Raw genomic sequence first — 23968 nt, forward strand, 5'->3', positions numbered from 1 at the left:
ACACTGGGAACACTGGGAACACTGGGAACACTGGGAACACTGGGAACGGGAATAGCAGGACAATGGGAACACCGGGAACACTGGGAACACCGGGAACGGAAACACCGGGAACGGAAACACTGGGAATGGGAACACTGGGAATGGGAGCACTGGGAACACTGGGAATGGGAATGGCAGGAAAATGGGAACACCGGGAATGGGAACACTGGGAACGGGAACACCGGGAATGGGAGCACTGGGAATGGGAGCACTGGAAACACTGGGAATGGGAATGGCAGGAAAATGGGAACACCGGGAATGGGAACACTGGGAACACTGGGAACACTGGGAACACTGGGAACACTGGGAACGGGAATAGCAGGACAATGGGAACACCGGGAACGGGAACACCGGGAACGGGAACACCGGGAATGGGAACACTGGGAATGGGAACACTGGGAATGGGAATGGCAGGATAACGGGAACACTGGGAATGGGAACACTGGGAATGGGAATAGCAGGACAACGGGAACACTGGGAATGGTAACACTGGGAACGGGAACAACAGGACAACGGGAACGGGAACAGGAACATTGGGAACGGGAACACTGGGAACAGGAATAGCAGGACAACAGGAACACTGGGAATGGGAACAATGGGAATGACAGGACACTGGGAACGGGAACACCGGGAACATTGGGAACGGGAATAGCAGGACAATGGGAACGGGAACAGGACAGAGGGAACGGGAACGGGACAGAGAGAACGGGACAGAGGGAACGGGACAGAGGGAACGGGACAGAGGGAACGGGACAGAGGGAACTGGATGCAGAGACGGGATACGGGCGCGGGACAGCGGGAATGGGACACAGGGACAGGGACACGGGACACCGGCAGCAGGGCAAGCGAGCACTGAGAGCGGCACCGGGAACGGCTCCAGCAGGCACCGGGAGCCGGGACAGCGACACGGACAGCGGCCACCGGGACCCCCGGGACACCCGGGACCACCGGGACCCCCGGGACCACCGGGACCACCGGGACACCCGGGACACCCGGGACACCCGGGACCACCGGGACCTCCGGGGCCACCGGGACCCGCGGGACCACCGGGACCACCGGGACCTCCGGGACCCCCGGGACCCGCGGGACCACCGGGACCCCCGGGACCTCCGGGACCACCGGGACCTCCGGGACCCCCGGGACCCGCGGGACCACCGGGACCACCGGGACCTCCGGGACCACCGGGACCTCCGGGACCCCCGGGACCCGCGGGACCACCGGGACCACCGGGACCCCCGGGACCACCGGGACCTCCGGGGCCACCGGGACCCGCGGGACCTCCGGGACCACCGGGACACCCGGGACCCCCGGGACCTCCGGGACCCGCGGGACCACCGGGACCACCGGGACCTCCGGGACCACCGGGACACCCGGGACCACCGGGACCTCCGGGACACCCGGGACCCCCGGGACCCCCGGGACCACCGGGACCGCCCGGGCTGCGGGAGGGAAGGCGGCCGAGCCCCGGTAATCCCGGGCGTAGCGCCTCCCGCTCCTCTTCCTGCCCTTTCCCCCTCCTTTATTCTTTATTTAATTTCCTTCCCAGCTTTCCCTTTTTTTTTTTTTTAACTCTTCTCTTTTCCTGCCATTTTTTTCTTTTCCTCCTTCCTGTTCTCGCCTCCCTTTTATTCTTTCCTTTTCTCCTGTTTTTTTTTCTTCCTTTTCAATTTTATTTTTTTTGCTCTAATTTCCCCTATTTTCTTCCCTTCCTTCTCCCCGTATTTTCCATCTTTCCCCTTCCCTAATTTCCCTCCATTTTCTCTTACCTTCATTATTTTCCTTCCTTCCACCCCGATTTTCCCATTTTCTCTTTCTTTTCCTCGTTTCTCTCTATTTTCCTTGGCTTTTTCATCTTCCTTTCCCCCCCTTCTTGTCCATTTCTCTCTTTTCCTAATTTCCCTCTGTTTTTCTTTTTCCCACCCCTTCTTTCCAATTTTTTCCTTTTCTTTATTCTCCCTCTATTTTTCTTCCCTTTCTTTTTTCCCCCCTCCCTTTCCCTACTCTTATTTTCCCTTTTCCTTTCCTTTCTTTCATTTTCCCCCAATTTTTTCCCCTATTTTTTTTCCTCCTCCTCCCTCCAAATTTTCCATTTTCCGCCTTGAAATTCCCTTCCTTTTTTTTCTTCCCCTTTTTTTCCCTCTCTTCCCTCTCCTTCCCCCCCTTCTCCACCACCCTCCCCCGGCTCCTGCCGAGCACCGAGGGTCCCGAGGAGGATCCCGCTTGTCCCGGGTCACAATTTGGGGCCAAAACGGGACCCCGAGGGAGTGGGGGACACACGGGGATTCCACCGAGCATCGCATTTTGGGGCCATTCCAGCGGGTTTTAGGGCACTCTCATTTCCCCCTCCGGGGTTCTCTGTGAGCACCGGGGTTGGGGGATTCCAGGGGGGTTTCTCCCCCAATCTCGGCCCCTCGTTCCCCTCCTCCGCAGCCCCCCAAAGGAATGGGATCACGTGAGGCGGGCGGGGCCTGGCGGCGGCTGGAGGTAGGAGGAAAAAAAAAAATAAAATTTAAAATGAAAAAAAATAAAGAAGTGGAAAAAATAAAAATAAAAAATAAGAAAAAAAAGGAGGAAGGAAGGAGGAAAAAAAAGGGGGGGGAGGGGTGGGAAAGAGCGAGAGAGTGGAGGAAAAAAAATATAAAAATAAAAATAAATAAAAATAAATTAAATAAATTAAAAAATAAAAAAAGGGCCGCGGCCGTAGCGCCGCCCGAGCCGAGCCGAGCCGAGCCGAGCCGAGCCGAGCCGAGCCGAGGGGCGGCCGCGGGGCCGGCGCTGCCGCCGCCACCAGGTAGGGACGCGGTCCCGGTGTCCCCCCCACCCATCCCCCGGCCCGGGCCCCGCCGCGACCCCCACCCCCCCCCCCCCCGGCCCGCCGGTCCCAAAGATGGCCGATGGCCACCGCCACCCCCCGGGATCCTCCCCCGGAGCCCTGAGAGCGCTGCGGGGCCGGGACCCCCCCGGGGCGGGCGGAGGGGCCGGGCCGCGCTGACAGCCGGCCCCGAGTACAAAGGGGACGCCCCGGGGCCACCGGGGCCGCCCCACCCCCGGTACCGGAGCGGTTCTGAGTCCCTAAAGGCGGCGGGGCCGCAGCCGAGCACCCCCGGGCACAGCGCGGGGACACGAGTGGCGCTGGTGACCCCGTGGTTGTGTCACCCTCCGTGTGTCAGTGCCCCCCGTGTCCCTCCCGGTGTCCGTGTCCCTCCGTGTGTCAGTGGCCATCCCGCGTCCCCCCACCGTGTGTCATCCCGTGGACATCCCGTGTCCGTGTCCCCCCGTGTGTCAGTGTCCCCGGTGTCCCCCATGTCCCCTCTGTCCGTGTCCCCCCTGTGCTCCCAGTGCCCGTGTCCCTCCGTGTCTGTGTCCCCCCCGCGTGTCAGTGTCCCCCCCGTGTCCCCCCCGTCCGTGTCCCCCCGCCTGTCACGCCCCGCGGTCCCGTCCCTGTCCCCGCACGCTTTGTGGTCACTCGTGTCCAGGTGTCCAGCGTGGCTCCCGGTCCCGGTCCCGGTCCCGGTGCCGGTCGCGGTCCCGGGAAGGTTGGGGACACTCCGGGGGTGTCCCCTCGTGTCCCCGTGCCGAAGGAGCCGTCCCGGGCCATTTCCAGAGCCCCGCGCTCGCCTCCGCCGGGGGTCCCGCGGTGACTTTGAGTCGCCCTTCCCCAAAGGGTGCCCGGCCCGGGGGGCTTCGGGATGGGGGGGAGGGGGACACCGTGCCGGGCCACCGCCCACGGGCACAAAAGAGCCCCAAAGTGGCGGGGAGAGGGTGCGGAAGCCACCGGCGGGTCCGGGGCTCCGGGGATGCTCCGGGGGGGCTCCGGGGCTTTGTTCCCCCCCCCCCTCCCGACACGGGAAATCGCCGCCGTTATCTCCCGGTTTATTAGAACCGGTTTGTGCCGGTGGCTCGGGCTCCCCCCTCCCGCCGAGCCCCGGGGCCGCCATTGGCGGCTGCGAGCTCCGAAAGCGCCGAAATTCCCCCCAAAATGCAGCCGCGGCTCCCGCGGCCCCCGTGCCCGGCGGAGCTGCCCGGGCCCGCCGGGAGGGACGGGGACAGGGCACCGCGACATCCCCGGCACGGGGAGGGGGCTGGCAGGGTCCCCCCTCCTCCCATCACCTGGGGATGGGGAGGGTTCGGGGGCAGCACCCGGGAGGGATCTGGGGGAGGGATTTGGGGCTCCCCAACCCCTCCGGTGCTTCTGGCCCCTCTTGGCTGGCTGTCCCCCAGGTCCCCAGCCCTGTGGTGTCCCCAGGGTCCCCATCCCAGTGGTGTCCCCATACCTTCAGAATTGCCATCCCAGTCCCAGCAATGTCCCATCCCTGTGCCATCCCAGTCCCGGTGGTGTCCCTGTCCCTACATCCCCATCCCAGTCCCGGTGGTGTCCCTGTCCCTACATCCCCATCCCAGTCCCGGTGGTGTCCCTGTCCCTACATCCCCATCCCAGTCCCGGTGGTGTCCCTGTCCCCGCATCCCCATCCCAGTCCCGGTGGTGTCCCTGTCCCCGCATCCCCATCCCAGTCCCGGTGGTGTCCCATGTCTCTTAACATCCCGGAGGTGTCCCCATCCCTGTGGCACCTCCATCCCAGTGCCACTGGTGTCCCATCCCTGGTGCAGGTGTCCCTGTGTGTGTGCACTGCAGCCCATGGGTGTCCCCGTGTGTCACACACATCCCCCTGTGTGTCACACACATGTCCCTGTGTGTCTCACGACTGTCCCTGTGTGTCCCTGCCTGTGTCCCTGTATGTCACACCCTGTCCCTGTGTGTCCCCTGTGTCACACTTGTGTCCCCGTGTGTCACATCCCCTGTCCCCGTGTGTCACACACCCTGTCCCCGTGTGTCACATCCCCTGTCCCCCTGTGTCACACCCCCTGTCCCCGTGTGTCACACCCTGTCCCCGTGTGTCACATCCCCTGTCCCCCTGTGTCACACCCCCTGTCCCCCTGTGTCACATCCCCTGTCCCCGTGTGTCACACCCTGTCCCCCTGTGTCACATCCCCTGTCCCCGTGTGTCTCACGCCTGTCCCCCTGTGTCACACCCTGTCCCCGTGTGTCACCCCCTGTCCCCGTGTGTCACCCCCTGTCCCCGTGTGTCACCCCCTATCCCCCTGTGTCACATCCCCTGTCCCCCTGTGTCACATCCCCTGTCCCCGTGTGTCACACACCCTGTTCCCGTGTGTCACATCCCCTGTCCCCGTGTGTCACACACCCTGTCCCCGTGTGTCACCCCCTATCCCCCTGTGTCACATCCCCTGTCCCCGTGTGTCACCCCCTGTCCCCCTGTGTCACATCCCCTGTCCCCGTGTGTCATCCCCTGTCCCCCTGTGTCACATCCCCTGTCCCCCTGTGTCACACACCCTGTCCCCGTGTGTCACACCCTGTCCCCGTGTGTCACACACCCTGTTCCCGTGTCACATCCCCTGTCCCCCTGTGTCACATCCCCTGTCCCCCTGTGTCACATCCCCTGTCCCCGTGTGTCACACCCTGTCCCCCTGTGTCACATCCCCTGTCCCCCTGTGTCACATCCCCTGTCCCCGTGTGTCACACCCTGTCCCCCTGTGTCACATCCCCTGTCCCCCTGTGTCACACCCTGTCCCCCTGTGTCACATCCCCTGTCCCCCTGTGTCACATCCCCTGTCCCCGTGTGTCACACCCCCTGTCCCCCTGTGTCACATCCCCTGTCCCCGTGTGTCACACCCTGTCCCCCTGTGTCACCCCCTGTCCCCCTGTGTCACATCCCCTGTCCCCCTGTGTCACATCCCCTGTCCCCGTGTGTCACACCCCCTGTCCCCCTGTGTCACATCCCCTGTCCCCCTGTGTCACACCCCCTGTCCCCCTGTGTCACATCCCCTGTCCCCGTGTGTCACACCCTGTCCCCCTGTGTCACCCCCTGTCCCCCTGTGTCACCCCCTGTCCCCCTGTGTCACACACCCTGTCCCCCTGTGTCACACCCTGTCCCCGTGTGTCACCCCCTGTCCCCCTGTGTCACACCCCCTGTCCCCGTGTGTCACACACCCTGTCCCCCTGTGTCACATCCCCTGTCCCCCTGTGTCACACACCCTGTCCCCGTGTGTCACACACCCTGTCCCCGTGTGTCACCCCCTGTCCCCGTGTGTCACATCCCCTGTCCCCCTGTGTCACATCCCCTGTCCCCGTGTGTCACACACCCTGTCCCCGTGTGTCACCCCCTGTCCCCGTGTGTCACATCCCCTGTCCCCGTGTGTCACACCCTGTCCCCGTGTGTCACCCCCTGTCCCCGTGTGTCACATCCCCTGTCCCCGTGTGTCACACACCCTGTCCCCCTGTGTCACATCCCCTGTCCCCCTGTGTCACATCCCCTGTCCCCGTGTGTCACATCCCCTGTCCCCCTGTGTCACATCCCCTATCCCCCTGTGTCACATCCCCTGTCCCCCTGTGTCACATCCCCTGTCCCCGCGGCTCTGCGGTGCCACCGCCGGTGCCCCGCCCGTTCCGCCGTGCCCACGCTCCTCTCCACGCTCCCGGTGTCCCCTGTCCCCTGGCGGCTGTGACAATATTCCGGCTGCTCTCCGAGTGTCGGGGTTGCCATGGGAACAACAAAACTGCGGCGATTCCGTCTCCAGCGGCTCCCGCTGGAAATCTGGAAGCTCCGGAGCGATTCCCGAGCGCTGCCCCGCTCCTGCTCCTCCCCGGGGGCACCCGGCCAACACCAGCCTGGGGATCCCTTCTAGGAAAAAAAAAATTTAAAAAGCGCCAAAACCACATGGAATTTTGCCTAGAAATGCCTTTTCCATGGAAACAACCCAAAAAACACTTTTTTTTTTTTTTTCCCTGTTGTGTGTGTGTGTGTGTGCGCGCAGCCACAGGTGGGGGTTTGCTGGCAGGGGCGGATTGTCCCTGCTCAGAGGTGTCGCAGCGTGTTGGGGACACCCAGGGACACCCGAGGGGAGGCAGAGGGGGTTGGGTGCAGGTGACAGTCCCCACCCCGTCCCAGCCGCGCTCTCTGAGGGGATCCCGGGCTTTTCCCGCAGGGAAGGATCCGCCCGGGGCCGCTCCAAGATGCACAGAACCACCCGCATCAAGATCACGGAGCTCAACCCGCACCTGATGTGCGCCCTGTGCGGCGGATACTTCATCGACGCCACCACCATCGTGGAGTGCCTGCACTCCTGTGAGTGTCCCATGTGTCCCCAAGGGTCCTCTGGGCTCCCCAAAACCCCACACTGATCCCTCGCACCCTGTGCCGGGCCGGGGAGCTGCGGGGCGTGGATGGGGCTGCACTGGGCAGGGGTTTTGTCCCCAAGGTGGGATGGGGGTCCCAGAGGTTCTGTCCCCTTGTCCTCCCGCTCACGAAGGGTCCGTCTGTCCCCACAGTCTGCAAAACCTGCATCGTTCGCTACCTGGAGACCAACAAGTACTGCCCCATGTGTGACGTGCAGGTGCACAAAACCCGGCCCCTGCTCAGCATCAGGTGAGGGGGGGGAGGCTCCTCGGGGGTTTTGGGGGGCTCAGGGGGCTCGGGGGGTCCCTCATGTCCTGGCCCTGCTCTGGGGGACAGCCCCGAGCACCTGGAGCAGGCAGCCCCTGGGGATCTGCTGACAGCTCCATCCTGGTCCCAGTGGTGTCCCCACCCCTGCAATATCCCAGTGCCAGTGGGGTCCCCATCCCTGTGGCACCCCAGTGGTGTCCCCATCCCTCTAATACCCCAAAGGTGTCCCCATCCCCCTGGCATCTCCATCCCAGTCCCACTGGTGTCCCAGCCCTGCACTGTCAGCATGGGACCTCTGTTCCTGACCCTAAATCCTGCAGCAGAGGGGATTTGAGGAGCTCTCCAGCTGGGAAGGGAGTGGGACAGTGGGAGATGCCACCACAGAGGGAGCAGAACTTGGGGACATCGGTGTGGCAGCAGAAAGAGGGAGGGACAGGTGTCCTGTGTCCATCCCTGAACATCCTGGACACCATCCATCCATCCATGGATCCATGGATTCCATCCATCCATCCATCCATCCATCCATGGATTCCATCCATCCATGGATTCCATCCATCCATCATCCATCCCTTCATCCATCCATCCATCCATCCATCCATCCATCCATCCATCCATCCATCATCCATCATCCATCCATCCATCCATCCATCCATCATCCATCATCCATCCATCCATCCATCCATCCATCCATCATCCATCTATCCATCATCCATCCATCATCCATCCATCCATCCACGGATTCCATCCATCTATCATTCATCCATGGATTCCATCCATCCATCCATCCATCCATCCATGGATTCCCTCCATCCATGGATTCCATCCATCCATCATCCATCCATCCATCCATCCATCCATCCATCCATCCATCCATCCATCCATCCATCCACGGATTCCATTCATCCATCATCCATCCATGGATCCATCCATGGATTCCATTCATCCATCATCCATCCATGGATCCATCCATGGATTCCATCCATCCATCATCCATCCCTTGATCCATCCATCCATCATCCATCCATCCATCCACGGATTCCATCCATCTATCATTCATCCATGGATTCCATCCATCCATCCATCCATCCATCCATGGATTCCATCCATCCATGGATTCCATCCATCCATCATCCATCCCTTGATCCATCCATCCATCCATCCATCCATCCATCCATCCATCATCCATCCCTTGATCCATCCATCCATCCATCCATCCACGGATTCCATTCATCCATCATCCATCCATGGATCCATCCATGGATTCCATTCATCCATCATCCATCCATGGATCCATCCATGGATTCCATCCATCCATCATCCATCCCTTGATCCATCCATCCATCATCCATCCATCCATCCACGGATTCCATCCATCTATCATTCATCCATGGATTCCATCCATCCATCCATCCATCCATCCATGGATTCCATCCATCCATGGATTCCATCCATCCATCATCCATCCCTTGATCCATCCATCCATCCATCCATCCATCCATCATCCATCCATCCATCCATCCATCCATCCATCCATCCATCCATCCATCCACGGATTCCATTCATCCATCATCCATCCATGGATCCATCCATGGATTCCATTCATCCATCATCCATCCATGGATCCATCCATGGATTCCATCCATCCATCATCCATCCCTTGATCCATCCATCTATCATCCATCCATCCATCCACGGATTCCATCCATCTATCATTCATCCATGGATTCCATCCATCCGTCATCCATCCCTTGATCCATCCATCCCTTGATCCATCCATCCATCCATCCATCCATCCATCCATCCATCCATCCATGGATTCCATCCATCCATCCATCCATCCATCCATCCATCCATCCATCCATCCATCATCCATCCCTTGATCCATCCATCCATCCATCCATCCATCCATCCATCCATCCATCCATGGATTCTGTCCATCCCATGTCCCAGGGGTGGCCCTGGTGGCACTGCCAGGTCCCCACAGGTGGCTCCAGCTCCAGGGAGATCCATCCCAGCTGTGGAATTGGTTGCTGTGGAAACCATTCCCAGCTCGGTTCCATCCTGGGATTTTTTTTGCCTTTTCCTTTTCTCTAGTAACACTTTTCCCATTTTTTTTCCCCATTTTTTTCCCCATTCTTTTTTCTCACTATGAAATATTCCCACTCCCACGGCTCCTCTGGAATCTGCGGCTCTGCCTGTGGGGACGGAGCCACCTCTGTCCCCGAGCCCTGGAGAGGGGGTGGCACCTCCACATGGTCCCCGTGTGGGGGAGATTTAGGGTTTTGGGATGGGGAATTGGGAATTTAGGGTTTGGGGAATTGGGAGTTTTGGAGTTTTGGGGGATTTGGGATTTGGGGAATTGGGAGATTTGGGGAACTGGGGATTTGGGATGGATATCTGGGGATTTGGGATGGGGAATTGGAGATTTGGGATGGGGAATTGGAGATTTGGGGTTTACAATGGGAATTTTCCAGAAGGGACCTGGGGGAAGCAGAGGTCCCATGGTGCTGGGCACAGACTGCTCCCAATCCTGCTGATTTCTCCCACTTTTCCTGTTTTTTCCCCTTCCAGGTCAGACAAAACCCTCCAGGACATCGTGTACAAACTGGTCCCGGGGCTTTTCAAAGGTGCAGCCAAGGATGGGGAGAGTTTGGGAATTTGGGAATTGTGTTTGTAACTCGCTGCCATCCCCCTGAAGCCTTTCCCTGGATTTTCCCATTCCCACGGGGACAGGAGGACACACGGACACGGCGTCCATCCCAAACTTTGGGACAATCTGGGAGCAGGAGCTGTGGATCTGCTCCGAGCGCCTCGGGATGGGGGAAGTGCAGGATTTGGGGTGTGGGAATCCCAAATCCTCGGGATTGGCACTACTCTGGGATTTATGGGATTCCCTGGGAATTGTGGAGTGTCCCCATGCTCTGGGATTTATGGAATTGCTCCGATGGGAATACCCTGGGAATTTTGGGGTGTCCCCCTGTGCCCCCTTGCTGTCCCTGTCCCTGTCCCTGTCCCTGTCCCCTCCCTGTCCCTGTCCCTGTCCCTGTCCCTGTCCTTGTCCCTGTCCCTGTCCCTGTCCCATCCCTGTCCCTGTCCCTGTCCTTGTCCCTGTCCCTGTCCCTGTCCCTGTCCCATCCCTGTCCCTGTCCCTGTCCTTGTCCCTGTCCCTGTCCCTGTCCCTGTCCCTGTCCCTGTCCCCTCCCTGTCCCTGTCCCTGTTGTCCCTGTCCCATCCCTGTCCCTGTCCCCTCCCTGTCCTTGTCCCTGTCCCTGTCCCTGTCCCATCCCTGTTCCTGTCCCTGTCCCTGTCCCATCCCTGTCCCTGTCCCTGTCCTTGTCCCTGTCCCTGTCCCTGTCCCTGTCCCTGTCCCTGTTGTCCCTGTCCCATCCCTGTCCCTGTCCCTGTTGTCCCTGTCCCTGTCCCTGTCCCCTCCCTGTCCCTGTCCCTGTCCCTGTCCCTGTCCCTGTCCCTGTCCCTGTCCTTGTCCCTGTTGTCCCTGTCCCATCCCTGTTCCTGTCCCTGTCCCTGTCCCTGTCCTTGTCCCTGTCCCATCCCTGTTCCTGTCCCTGTCCCTGTCCTTGTCCCTGTCCCTGTCCCTGTTGTCCCTGTCCCATCCCTGTCCCTGTCCCTGTTGTCCCTGTCCCTGTCCCTGTCCCCTCCCTGTCCCTGTCCCTGTCCCTGTCCCTGTCCCTGTCCCTGTCCTTGTCCCTGTCCCTGTCCCTGTCCCTGTCCCATCCCTGTCCCATCCCTGTCGCTGTCCCCACAGATGAGATGAAGAGGAGGCGTGACTTCTACGCCACCTACCCGGTGGCCGAGGGTGAGTGTCACATGTCACAGGGTCACCGTGTCACATGTCACTTATCTCAGGGTCACATGTCTCAGTGTCACATGTCACAGGGTCACAGGATCACAGTGTCACATGTCACAGGGTCACATGTCTCAGTGTCACAGGATCTCAGTGTCACATGTCACAGGGTCACATGTCACGGGGTCACCATGTCACCGTGTCACATGTCACAGTGTCACAGGGCTACAGTGTCAGGGGGTCACCGTGTCACAGTGTCACAGGGTCACAGTGTCAGTGTAACAGGGTGAGTGTCACAGCATCACTGTCAATGTCACAGTGTCACAGGGTCAATGTCACAGTGTCACAGGGTCACAGAGTCCCAGTGTCTCAGTGTCAATGTCACAATGTCACCTTCTCACAATGTCACAATGTCACCATATCACAGTGTCAGTGTCATAGTGTCAATGTCACCATGTCACCATGTTACATTGTCATAGTGTCAGTGTCACTGTCACGGTGTCACCGTGTCACAGGGTCAGTGTCACTGTCACAATGTCACCCTGTCCCAGCCTGGGGCCTGTCCCCTGCTGTCCCCCCAGCCGTGTCCCTGTCCCCACAGTTCCCCTGGGCTCGCAGGAGGAGCGTGGCGAGGTGGCCGAGAGGGACCAGGGCACAGTGCCCGAGGACGAGATCGTCAGTCTGTCCATCGAGTTCCACCGGGACCCCAGGTACGGACTGGGAGCCCAGGTACGGACTGGGAGCCCAGGTATGGACTGGGACCTCTGGTATGGACTGGGAGCCCAGGTATGGACTGGGAGCCCAGGTATGGAATGGGAGCCCAGGTACGGACTGGGAGCCCAGGTATGGACTGGGACCTCTGGTATGGACTGGGACCCCAGGTATGGACTGGGAGCCCAGGTACGGACTAGGAACCCAGGTATGGACTGGGAGCCCAGGTACGGACTGGGAGCCCAGGTACGGACTGGGACCTCTGGTATGGACTGGGACCCCAGGTATGGACTGGGAGCCCAGGTATGGACTGGGAGCCCAGGTACGGAATGGGAGCCCAGGTATGGACTGGGACTCCAGGTACCACCAGGGGTTTCCCAGTACTGCCTGGGGGCTCCCAGTGCCACCCTGGGCTCTGGGTGCTGCCTGGGGCTGAGGTCGGGAAGATGCTCCCACCCTCTTCCTGTTCCTGGAATCTGGGAATTTGTTGGGGTTGGAGGGGGCCTGAAATTTGTCACCTCCTCCCACCATCCCTGAGGTGGTGGCAGCTGAGAGCCCCTGCCCAGGCTGCTGCAGGGGACAGGATCACCCAAATATCCAACCCCCATCCTGAATCCCGGCAGTGTGATCCCTGATCCCAGATCCCTGATCCCACTGTGATCCCTGATCCCAGATCCCACTGTGATCCCTGATCCCAGCTGTGCCATCCCTGTTCTCCTGCTGCTGCTGCTGCTGCTGGCCCTGGGGTGTCCCTGGTGCCTGGAGCAGCATTCCAGAGGGACCCAGAGAGATCCAGAGGGATCCAGAGAGATCCAGAGGGATCCAGACAGATCCAGAAAGACCCAGAGGGATCCAGAGGAATCCAGAGGGACCCAGAGAGATCCAGAAGGATTCAGAGGGATCCAGAGCCCTGGGAATGCCCATGGCTGTGCCAGGGTGAAGCCCTGGATGTCCCCCCTTGTCACCCCCCTGGGCTCCTCCCGGGGTTTTTCCCTCTTTGCCTTTCCCACAATCCCTGTCCTGTGTCCCTCCCCAGTGAGGAGCAGAAAGGCGCCGTGGAGAACGGAGACCTGGACAAGGACAAGGTGAGTGCGTGGTGTCACCGTGGTGGCACTGTGGTGGCACTGTGATAGCACAGAGCCCTCGGTGCCCAGCTAAGCTGCAGGGGACAGGGGGACACCCCAAACCTTGGGACTCCCCAAAACCCCGGACACCCAAACCTGGGACACTCCAAACCCCAGACACCCCAACCCTCAGACACCCAAACCCAGGACCCCCCAAATCCCAGACACCCAAACCCCACACCCCCCAGACCTGGGACAGCCAGCAGGCAGGACACCTCAAACCTGGGACCCCCCAAACCCCAAACCCCCAAATCCAGGACACTCCAAACCCCAGGCACCCCAAACCCAGGACACCCCAAACCCATTGGCCCTCAAACCCCAAACACCCAAATCCAGGACACCCCAAACCCAGGACACCCCAAACCCATTGGCCCCCAAACCCATTGGCCCCCAAACCTGGGACACCCCAACCCCGTGTCCCCCCATCCCGGTGTCCCCCATACCCCAGGACACCCCAACCCCTTGTCCCCCCATCCCAGTGTCCCCAATCCCAGGACACCCCAACCCCTTGTCCCCCCATCCCAGTGTCCCCAATCCCAGGACACCCCAACCCCTTGTCCCCCCATCCCGGTGTCCCCCATACCCCAGGACACCCCAACCCCGTGTCCCCCCGTCCTGGTGTCCCCAATCCCAGGACACCCCAACCCCTTGTCCCCCCGTCCCGGTGTCCCCAATCCCAGGACACCCCAACCCCTTGTCCCCCCGTCCCGGTGTCCCCAATCCCAGGACACCCCAACCCCTTGTCCCCCCCGTCCCGGTGTCCCCAATCCCAGGACACCCCAACCCCTTGTCCCCCCGTCCCGGTGTCCCCCATACCCCAGGACACCCCAACCCCGTGTCCCCCCATCCCGGTGTCCCCCAATCCCAGGACACCCCAACCCCTTGTCCCCCCATCCCGGTGTCCCCAATCCCAGGACACCCCAACCCCTTGCCCCTTGTCCCCCCATCCCAGTGTCCCCAATCCCAGGACACCCCAACCCCTTGTCCCCCCATCCCAGTGTCCCCAATCCCAGGACACCCCAACCCCTTGTCCCCCCGTCCCGGTGTCCCCAATCCCAGGACACCCCAACCCCTTGTCCCCCCGTCCCGGTGTCCCCAATCCCAGGACACCCCAACCCCTTGTCCCCCCATCCCAGTGTCCCCATACCCCAGGACACCCCAACCCCGTGTCCCCCCGTCCCGGGGTCCCCCCAGGCCCCGCCGTGCCCCCCGGGCCCCGCGCTGCGGTTCCTGCGCTGCCCGGCCGCCATGACCGTGCTGCACCTGGCCAAGTTCCTGCGCAACAAGATGGACGTGCCCAGCAAGTACCGGGTGAGGAACTGGGGAGACTGGGAGAGACTGGGAGAGACTGGGAGCGACTGGGAATGGCTGGGAATGGTTGGGGATGGTTTGGAATGACTTGGAATGGTTGGGAATGACTGGGAATGGCTGATAATGGTCGGAAACGGTCGGGAATGACTGGAAGTGACTGGGAATGACTGGGAATGGTTGGGGATGGTTGGGAATGGCTGGGAATGGCTGGGAATGACTGGGAATGGCTGGGAATGGTTGGGAATGACTGGGAATGGCTGGGAATGACTGGGAATGGTTTGGAATGACTGGGAATGGTCAGGAATGACTGGGAATGACTGGGGATGGTTGGGAATGGTCAGAAATGGTCGGGAATGACTGGGAATTGTTGGGAATGGTTGGGGATGGCTGGGAATGGCTGGGAATGGCTGGGAATGACTGGGGATGGTTGGGGATGGTTTGGAATGACTTGGAATGGTTGAGAATGACTGGGAATGGCTGATAATGGTCGGAAATGGTCGGGAATGACTGGAAGTGACTGGAAATGACTGGGAATGACTGGGAATGGCTGGGAATGGTCAGAAATGGTCGGGAATGACTGGGAATTGTTGGGAATGGCTGGGAATGACTGGGGATGGTTGGGGATGGTTTGGAATGACTTGGAACGGTCAGGAATGACTGGGAATGACTGGGAATGGCTGGGAATGGTCAGAAATGGTCGGGAATGACTGAGAATTGTTGGGAATGGCTGGGGATGGCTGGGAATGGCTGGGAATGGCTGGGAATGACTGGGGATGGTTGGGGATGGTTGGGGATGGTTTGGAATGACTTGGAATGGTTGGGAATGACTGGGAATGGCTGATAATGGTTGGAAACGGTCAGGAATGACTGGAAGTGACTGGGAATGACTGGGAATGGTTAGGGATGGTTGGGAATGGCTGGGAATGGTCGGGAATGACTGGGAATGGCTGGGAATGGCTGGGAATGGTCAGGAATGGCTCGGAATGGCTGGGAATGACTGGGAATGGTTTGGAATGACTGGGAATGGTCAGGAATGACTGGGAATGACTGGGAATGGCTGGGAATGGCTGGGGATGGTTGGGGATGGTTGGGGATGGTCAGGAATGACTGGGAATGGCTGGGAACGACTGGGAATAGTTGGGAATATTTGGGAATGGTCCGGAATGTTCCGCAATGCTCAAGAATGGTCAGGAATGTTTGGGAATGTGTGAGAATGTCCAGAATAGTTGGGAATATTTGGGAATGTTCAGGAATGTGAGAGAATGCCTTGGAATGCCCGGGAGCATTTGGGAATGCCCAGGAATGTTTGGGAAAGCTCGGGAATGCTTGTTAATGTTTGGGAATGCTCAGGGGGCACTGCCCATCCACTGCTGACCCCTGCTGGTCCAAAATATCCCTGCTTGTCCATCTTTTCTTGGGAGCAGGGTCCATCATTTCCCATGGCCAGATCCATCCTTTCCCTGGATCTGTCTCCATCCTTTCCCTGGCCTTTCCCTGGGTTTGGATCCATCCTTTCCTTGGATCTGGATCCATCCTTTCCCTGGGTTTGGATCCATCCTTTCCTTGGATCTGGATCCATCCTTTCCCTGGGTTTGGATCCATCCTTTCCTTGGGTTTGGATCCATCCTTTCCCTGGGTTTGGATCCATCCTTTCCTTGGGTTTGGATCCATCCTTTCCCTGGGTTTGGATCCATCCTTTCCTTGGATCTGGATCCATCCTTTCCCTGGGTTTGGATCCATCCTTTCCTTGGATCTGGATCCATCCTTTCCCTGGGTTTGGATCCATCCTTTCCTTGGGTTTGGGTCCATCCTTTCCTTGGGTTTGGATCCATCCTTTCCTTGGGTTTGGATCCATCCTTTCCTTGGGTTTGGATCCATCCTTTCCCTGGGTTTGGATCCATCCTTTCCTTGGGTTTGGGTCCATCCTTTCCCTGGGTTTGGATCCATCCTTTCCTTGGGTTTGGATCCATCCTTTCCTTGGATCTGGATCCATCCTTTCCTTGGGTTTGGATCCATCCTTTCCTTGGGTTTGGATCCATCCTTTCCCTGGGTTTGGATCCATCCTTTCCTTGGGTTTGGATCCATCCTTTCCTTGGGTTTGGATCCATCCTTTCCTGGCTGCAGGTGGAGGTGCTGTATGAGGACGAGCCCCTGAAGGAATATTACACCCTGATGGACATCGCCTACATCTACCCCTGGAGGAAGGTGAGGAAACTGGGAAAACCGGGAATGCCTGTGCTGGGAATACTGGGAGAATCTGTACTGGGAATACTGGGGAAATCTGTACTGGGAAAACCTGGAATGTCTGTGCTGGGAGAAGTGGGAAAATCTGTTCTAAGGGAAAAAAAATAGAAACAAACTGGGTAAGTCTATCCTGGGGAAACTGGGAAAATGTGTCCTGGCGAAACTGGGAACATCCATTTTGGGAAACTGGGAAAATCTGTCCTGGGGGAGAAAACTGGAAAAACCTCTTCTGGGGAAAACTGTGAATGTCTGTACTGGGGAAACTCGGAATATCTTTACTGGGAAAACTGGAAAAAATCAGTCCTGGGGGAAAAAATGGGAGAATTTATCCTGGGGAAAAATAATGGGAAAATCGGTCCTGGGGGGCGGGGGGAATGGGAAAAATAAGTCCTGGGGGAGCCTTTCCCATAACAAATCCGGGAGTGGGGGCATTTTCCTGACAGGGGCGTTTGCTCCGGGTGGGATTTTTGGGTCCCCGGTGGTTGGGGGGTGGCAGTGTCGCTGTCCCCGCGGTGTCCCCGCGGTGCTGGTGGCAGTGTCGCTGTGCCCGCGGTGTCCCCGGTGGTTGGGGGGTGGCAGTGTCGCTGTCCCCGCGGTGTCCCCGCGGTGCTGGTGGCAGTGTCGCTGTGCCCGCGGTGTCCCCGGTGGTTGGGGGGTGGCAGTGTCGCTGTGCCCGCGGTGTCCCCGGTGGTTGGGGGGTGGCAGTGTCGCTGTGCCCGCGGTGTCCCCGCGGTGCTGGTGGCAGTGTCGCTGTGCCCGCGGTGTCCCCGGTGGTTGGGGGGTGGCAGTGTCGCTGTCCCCGCGGTGTCCCCGCGCGGTGCCAGCCGTACCCCGTGTCCCCAGAGCGGTCCCCTGGCACTCAAGTACCGCGTCCAGCCCTCCTGCAAGCGGCTCCGGCTGTGCCCGACGCTGCCATCCGAGGGCACCAACACGAGCGGCGCCTCCGAGTGCGAGTCCGGCAGCGACAAAGCGCAGAGCCCCGGGCTGGCATCGCCCCCTGCCCTGCCCGGACCCGGGCACGGCTCCCCGGGGCCCGCCCTCAATGGCTCCGCCTCGAACTGTCACCCGCTGCCACCCAATTGTCACCCGCTGCCACCCAATTGTCACCCGCTGCCACCCGCCCGTGGCCGCAAAACCGCCCTGAACGGCACCACGGGCTCGGCTCTGAGCTAAAAACCTCCGGGAGCTGCTGGGAATCCTCCCGGGATTCGGAAAAGTCATCCCTGGACTCGGAAAAATCATCCCTGGACTCGGAAAAAATCTTCCCGGGACTCTGAAAAACTCTCCAGTGGCTGCTAAAAATCCTCCTGAGATTGCTAAAAATCTTCCCGGAACTCCTGCAGACTTGCCCGGGATCCTGTAGATTCTCCAGGGATTCCTCAAAGACCCTCTAAGGATCCTACAAACTCTCCAGGGATTCCTAAAGAATCCTCCAGGGATCCTACAAACCCTCCAGGGTTCTTATGGATCCTCCAGGGGTTCCTGAAATTCCTCCTGGGATCCTACAGACCCTCCAGGGTTCTTATGGATCCTCCAGGGGTTCCTGAAATTCCTCCTGGGATCCTACAGACCCTCTAGGGGTTCCTAAAACCCCTCCAGGGATTCCTGAAGCGGGGATTCCGATGGAGATGTTCCTTGCAGAGCTCTATAAATATCTTTGTGTACATAGGGAGACAGAGAGCAGAGTTCTACGGACTTATTTTCTAATTTAAAAACGCAAAGAAGACACAGAAATGGCGGTGGATATTTTTAAATGTGGTTTGTTTTTTTGTTTGTGGTTTTTTTGTTTGTTTTTGTTTGGGTTTTGTTTGTTTGTTTGTTTGTTTGTTTTTTGTTTTGATTTTTTTTTTAATTTGGGGGTTTTTGGGGGTTGGGTTTGAGGTTTGGGTTTGGAGGCTGTATGCCTCCCCATCTCCCATTCCCATTCCCATTCCCCATTCCCCATTCCCATTCCCATTCCCATTCCCATTCCCATTTTCCATTCCCATTCCCTATTCCCCATTCCCCATTCCCCATTCCCATTCCCATTCCCATTCCCATTCCCATTCCCATTTTCCATTCCCATTCCCTATTCCCCATTCCCCATTCCCCATTCCCATTCCCATTCCCATTCCCCATTCCCATTCCCATTCCCCATTCCCATTCCCATTCCCCATTCCCATCCCCATTCCCATTCCCATTCCCCATTCCCATTCCCATTCCCCATTCCCATTCCCCATTCCCATTCCCATTCCCCATTCCCATCCCCATTCCCCATTCCCATTCCCCATTCCCATTCCCATTCCCCATTCCCATTCCCCATTCCCCATTCTCCATTCCCCCATTCCCCATTCCTATTCCCCATTCCCATTCCCCATTCCCATTCCCCATTCTCCATTCTCCATTCCCCCATTCCCCATTCCCATTCCCATTCCCCATTCCCATTCCCATTCCCCATTCCCCATTCCCCATTCCCATTCCCATTCCCCATTCTCCATTCTCCATTCCCCCATTCCCCATTCCCATTCCCATTCCCCATTCCCATTCCCCATTCCCCATTCCCCATTCCCAAACCCATTCCCCATTCCCATTCCCCATTCCCCATTCCCATTCCCCATTCCCCATTCTCCATTCCCCCATTCCTCATTCCCATTCCCCATTCCCCATTCTCCATTCCCCCATTCCCCATTCCCATTCCCATTCCCCATTCCCATCCCCATTCCCATTCCCATTCCCATTCCCATTCCCATTCCCATTCCCATTCCCATCTTCTATTCCCATTCCCATTCCCCATTCCCATTCCCATTCCCCATTCCCATCCCCATTCCCCATTCCCATCCCCATTCCCATTCCCATTCCCATTCCCATTCCCATCTTCTATTCCCATTCCCATTCCCATTCCCATTCCCATTCCCATTCCCATTCCCATTCCCATTCTCCATTCCCCATTCCCATTCCCATTCCCATTCCCATTCCCATTCCCATTCCCATTCCCCATTCTCCATTCCCCCATTCCCCATTCCCATTCCCATTCCCCATTCCCCATTCCCATTTTTTCCCAGATGTTTTTCCTCCTCCTCCTCCCTCCCCACCTGGGGCCATGGCTGCACAGCTGAGGGCCGAGCACAGAAACCAAAAACCCCAAAATCCCAAAACCTCCCCTCAGCCTCGCCAGGCTCTGCTGCTGGGTTTTATTTTCAATTTTTTTTGTGCCTTTATTTTTTTTGCTGTTTCTTGGGGATTTTTCCCACCAGCTGCGAGTTGTGGCTCCAGCAGCTCCAGCAGTTCCTGGATCTCACCCCGGGCGTATTTTGGGGGATTTCTTTCTTTTCCCTGCGGGTTCTGGCCGCAGTTTTGGGCTAAGCCTCGCTCAGACTCTGCCCTTCTGCACAATAAATTCGGTTTTTCTGGGGGGCGTTTTCCTCCAGCTTGGTGGTGACAGCACAAATCCCCCGGAAGATTTTCTCTCCCCCGAGATCCTGATGGCTCCTGATGGGAAATTTGGGGGCACCCAAAATGGCTGGGATGGAGCTGCTCCCTGCTCCCCACCTTCCCCGGAGTTGGTTTGTTTGGGTTTTTATTTTGGTGTCTCGTCCTTCCCACCCTCTCCTCCTGCCCTCACCGTGCGTTTGTAATAAAAGAAAATTGCGGAAAAAAAAAAAATCAGATTTCAGTGCCTTTAGCCATGAGAGGCCAGATTCTGTCACCTGTGTCCCCTGTCCCTGCTCCAGGCTGGGGCTGCCTCAGGGGTCTGGGGGTTTTGGGGGCTCTGTCTCACCCTGAGACCGTTTTGTCCCTATAAATAGGGCCAGGCTGGCCTGGGGACACTGCTGGGTTTGGGGACACTGCTGGACTGGGGACACTGCTGGGTTGGGGACACTGCTGGGTTTGGGGACACTGCTGGGGTTGGGGACACTGCTGGACTGGGGACACTGCTGGGTTGGGGACACTGCTGGGTTTGGGGACACTGCTGGGGTTGGGGACACTGCTGGACTGGGGACACTGCTGGGGTTGGGGACACTGCTGGGTTTGGGGACACTGCTGGACTGGGGACACTGCTGGACTGGGGACACTGCTGGGGTTGGGGACACTGCTGGGTTTGGGGACACTGCTGGGTTTGGGGACACTGCTGGGGTTGGGGACACTGCTGGACTGGGGACACTGCTGGGGTTGGGGACACTGCTGGGGTTGGGGACACTGCTGGGTTGGGGACACTGCTGGGGTTGGGGACACTGCTGGGTTGGGGACACTGCTGGATTGGAGACACTGCTGGGGTTGGGGACACTGCTGGGGTTGGGGACACTGCTGGGTTTGGGGACACTGCTGGGGCTGCGCAGGGGTGTGATTTGTTTTTGTGTTTGGGTTTAGGTTTTTGTTTGGGTTCCGACGTGTTTTGGTGTCAGGTTTCCCTCTCAGTACATCCAAGACCACTCCATGTGTTCAGATCCCATTTAATGTCCTGGGAACGATCCCAATCTCTGAGAAAAATCCCAATCTCTGGGAACAATCCCAATCTCTGGGACTCCTCCTCAGTTCATCCTTTGGAAACTTCAGGTCTGGCTTTGGAAATGAACAAACGCTGCAGGGGCGGCTGCCCAGAACCTCCTGAGAAATCCCACAGAGCCCAAATCCCACAGAACCTCCTGAGAAATCCCACAGAGCCCAAATCCCACAGAACCTCCTGAGAAATCCCACAGAGCCCAAATCCCACAGAACCTCCTGAGAAATCCCACAGAGCCCAAATCCCACAGAGCCTCCTGAGAAATCCCACAGAGCCCAAATCCCACAGAGCCTCCTGAGAAATCCCACAGAGCCCAAATCCCACAGAGCCTCCTGAGAAATCCCACAGAGCCCAAATCCCACAGAACCTCCTGAGAAATCCCACAGAGCCCAAATCCCACAGAGCCTCCTGAGAAATCCCACAGAGCCCAAATCCCACAGAACCTCCTGAGAAATCCCACAGAGCCCAAATCCCACAGAGCCTCCTGAGAAATCCCACAGAGCCCAAATCCCACAGAGCCTCCTGAGAAATCCCACAGAGCCCAAATCCCACAGAACCTCCTGAGAAATCCCACAGAGCCCAAATCCCACAGAGCCTCCTGAGAAATCCCACAGAGCCCAAATCCCACAGAACCTCCTGAGAAATCCCACAGAGCCCAAATCCCACAGAGCCTCCTGAGAAATCCCACAGAGCCCAAATCCCACAGAGCCTCCTGAGAAATCCCACAGAGCCCAAATCCCACAGAGCCTCCTGAGAAATCCCACAGAGCCCAAATCCCACAGAGCCTCCTGAGAAATCCCACAGAGCCCAAATCCCACAGAACCTCCTGAGAAATCCCACAGAGCCCAAATCCCACAGAGCCTCCTGAGAAATCCCACAGAGCCCAAATCCCACAGAGCCTCCTGAGAAATCCCACAGAGCCCAAATCCCACAGAACCTCCTGAGAAATCCCACAGAGCCCAAATCCCACAGAGCCTCCTGAGAAATCCCACAGAGCCCAAATCCCACAGAGCCTCCTGAGAAATCCCACAGAGCCCAAATCCCACAGAGCCTCCTGAGAAATCCCACAGAGCCCAAATCCCACAGAACCTCCTGAGAAATCCCACAGAGCCCAAATCCCACAGAGCCTCCTGAGAAATCCCACAGAGCCCAAATCCCACAGAACCTCCTGAGAAATCCCACAGAGCCCAAATCCCACAGAGCCTCCTGAGAAATCCCACAGAGCCCAAATCCCACAGAGCCTCCTGAGAAATCCCACAGAGCCCAAATCCCACAGTGCATCCTGAGAAATCCCACAGAGCCCAAATCCCACAGAGCCTCCTGAGAAATCCCACAGAGCCCAAATCCCACAGAGCCTCTTGCTAAACCCCACCGATTCCTCCACCCCAAACCCCCCAGGTCCCTCCATCCCAAACCCCACAGTTGCACCATACCAGGGGCACTCACACCTCTGGTCAATCCCAAAGCCCTCGGGCCAATCCCATTGTCCAGAGGCTGATTTGGGACCCCAGTCCCTGCCCCACAGCATTCTGCTGTAGCCGGGGTGGCTCCTGGCACTCTGGAATTAGGATTTCATTGGGGTTTGGAGCTGTGGGGTGGCTCCTGGCACTCTGGAATTAGGATTTCATTGGGGTTTGGAGCTGTGGGGCGGCTCCTGGCGCTCTGGAATTAGGATTTCATTGGGGTTTGGAGCTGTGGGGCGGCTCCTGGCACTCTGGAATTAGGATTTCATTGGGGTTTGGAGCTGTGGGGCGGCTCCTGGCGCTCTGGAATTAGGATTTCATTGGGGTTTGGAGCTGTGGGGCGGCTCCTGGCACTCTGGAATTAGGATTTCATTGGGGTTTGGAGCTGTGGGGCGGCTCCTGGCACTCTGGAATTAGGATTTCATTGGGGTTTGGAGCCTCTCCTCTCCCCAGCGTGGCCATCCCGGTGCTCCCGGGCTGGGCTCAGGCACGGGGGGGCAGCGGGGCCGCCTGCACCTCGGGCCGTTTGTGGGACCCGTCGCAGTACGGGGGGCTCCGGGTGCGTTTGCAGCCGCAGAGCAGAGCGGGGCCGTCCCGGGCCGGGGTGAAGCGCAACGGGGCCAGCCCCGGGGCCTCCTTCTTGTGGGCACCGTCACAGAAGGGCTGCACACAAAAGGGGACGGGGTCAAGGGGGGGTGTGGGGCTGCACAGCTGCTCCCCCGGGGTCACTGTGACCCCTCTGTCCCATCCCCATCCCATCCCATCCCATCCCATCCCATCCCATCCCATCCCATCCCATCCCATCCCATCCCATCCCATCCCTCGGGAATTGAAGAACCTGTGACCCCCAAAACCCCAAAACCCCAAAACCTCCCCGAAATCTCCCTCTCCAGGAATTGGGGGGGGTTCCTGTGGGGCTGCTCCTGCCCTGGCCCCATCGGCATCCGCACACATCCCAATCTGGGGGTGCCGCATCCCCCGGGAGCCCCGGGACCCCCCAGACCCCCCCGGGACGTGGAGCCCCCGGGAGCCACCATGGAGTCCCCAGCCCAGGAATCCCCGGAAAGCCCCCGGACCCTCGGGTTTCCCCGGTTCTCCCGGCGCCCCCCGGTTCTCCCGGTTCCCCCCGGCCGGACCTGGCGCTTGCTGTGCCCGCAGGAGCACCAGCCGTAGCTCTTCCCCGCCTGCAGCTCCACCGGGAACGGCTCCTTGGCGGCGATCACCGGCTGCGGGGGGGGCGCGGAGCACAGCGACGGGACCCGAGCCCCCCCCGAGGGGTCCCGGCACCGGCGGCCGCTCCCGAACCGCAGCAGCGCGGCGAGCCGCAGCAT

The 23968-nt window shown here is 59.0% G+C and overlaps 3 protein-coding genes across 3 annotated transcripts; 2 read left to right on the forward strand and 1 right to left on the reverse strand.

Annotated features, from left to right (window-relative positions):
* The first annotated feature begins 698 nt into the window (after nucleotides 1-698).
* LOC134053168 (cuticle collagen 2C-like) lies at nucleotides 699-4577 on the forward strand. Its single transcript, XM_062508036.1, has 2 exons — nucleotides 699-1476; nucleotides 4516-4577. Exons 1-2 carry the CDS (start codon nucleotides 699-701, stop codon nucleotides 4575-4577), a joined length of 840 nt encoding a protein of 279 aa, XP_062364020.1.
* On the forward strand, nucleotides 1810-17867 carry PCGF2 (polycomb group ring finger 2). Its single transcript, XM_062508334.1, has 10 exons — nucleotides 1810-2830; nucleotides 7042-7181; nucleotides 7385-7481; nucleotides 10071-10126; nucleotides 11266-11316; nucleotides 11906-12014; nucleotides 13052-13100; nucleotides 14334-14450; nucleotides 16575-16655; nucleotides 17538-17867. Exons 2-10 carry the CDS (start codon nucleotides 7070-7072, stop codon nucleotides 17865-17867), a joined length of 1002 nt encoding a protein of 333 aa, XP_062364318.1. The 5' UTR covers nucleotides 1810-2830; nucleotides 7042-7069.
* Nucleotides 17868-23120: 5253 nt separating this feature from the next.
* Nucleotides 23121-23968, reverse strand: CISD3 (CDGSH iron sulfur domain 3). The gene is made up of 2 exons (XM_062508037.1): nucleotides 23774-23968; nucleotides 23121-23300 (listed from the first exon to the last, which is right to left on the reverse strand). Exons 1-2 carry the CDS (start codon nucleotides 23966-23968, stop codon nucleotides 23121-23123), a joined length of 375 nt encoding a protein of 124 aa, XP_062364021.1.

The sequence above is a fragment of the Cinclus cinclus genome, chromosome 24 (assembly GCF_963662255.1).
Source record: "Cinclus cinclus chromosome 24, bCinCin1.1, whole genome shotgun sequence".
Taxonomy (NCBI): Eukaryota; Metazoa; Chordata; class Aves; order Passeriformes; family Cinclidae; genus Cinclus; species Cinclus cinclus.

Excerpts from the sequence above, each read along its gene's own strand:
- PCGF2 (XM_062508334.1), top strand. The coding sequence starts at position 7,070 with ATGCACAGAACCACCCGCATCAAGATCACGGAGCTCAACCCGCACCTG. Across the intron at positions 7,482-10,070 it reads CGGCCCCTGCTCAGCATCAG|GTCAGACAAAACCCTCCAGG; the intron begins GTGAGGGGGGGG and ends TTCCCCTTCCAG. Across the intron at positions 11,317-11,905 it reads CACCTACCCGGTGGCCGAGG|TTCCCCTGGGCTCGCAGGAG; the intron begins GTGAGTGTCACA and ends CTGTCCCCACAG.
- LOC134053168 (XM_062508036.1), top strand. The coding sequence starts at position 699 with ATGGGAACGGGAACAGGACAGAGGGAACGGGAACGGGACAGAGAGAAC. Across the intron at positions 1,477-4,515 it reads GGGACCACCGGGACCGCCCG|CCCGGTGGTGTCCCTGTCCC; the intron begins GGCTGCGGGAGG and ends CCCCATCCCAGT.
- CISD3 (XM_062508037.1), bottom strand. The coding sequence starts at position 23,968 with ATGCTGCGGCTCGCCGCGCTGCTGCGGTTCGGGAGCGGCCGCCGGTGC. Across the intron at positions 23,301-23,773 it reads GCGGGCACAGCAAGCGCCAG|CCCTTCTGTGACGGTGCCCA; the intron begins GTCCGGCCGGGG and ends TTTTGTGTGCAG.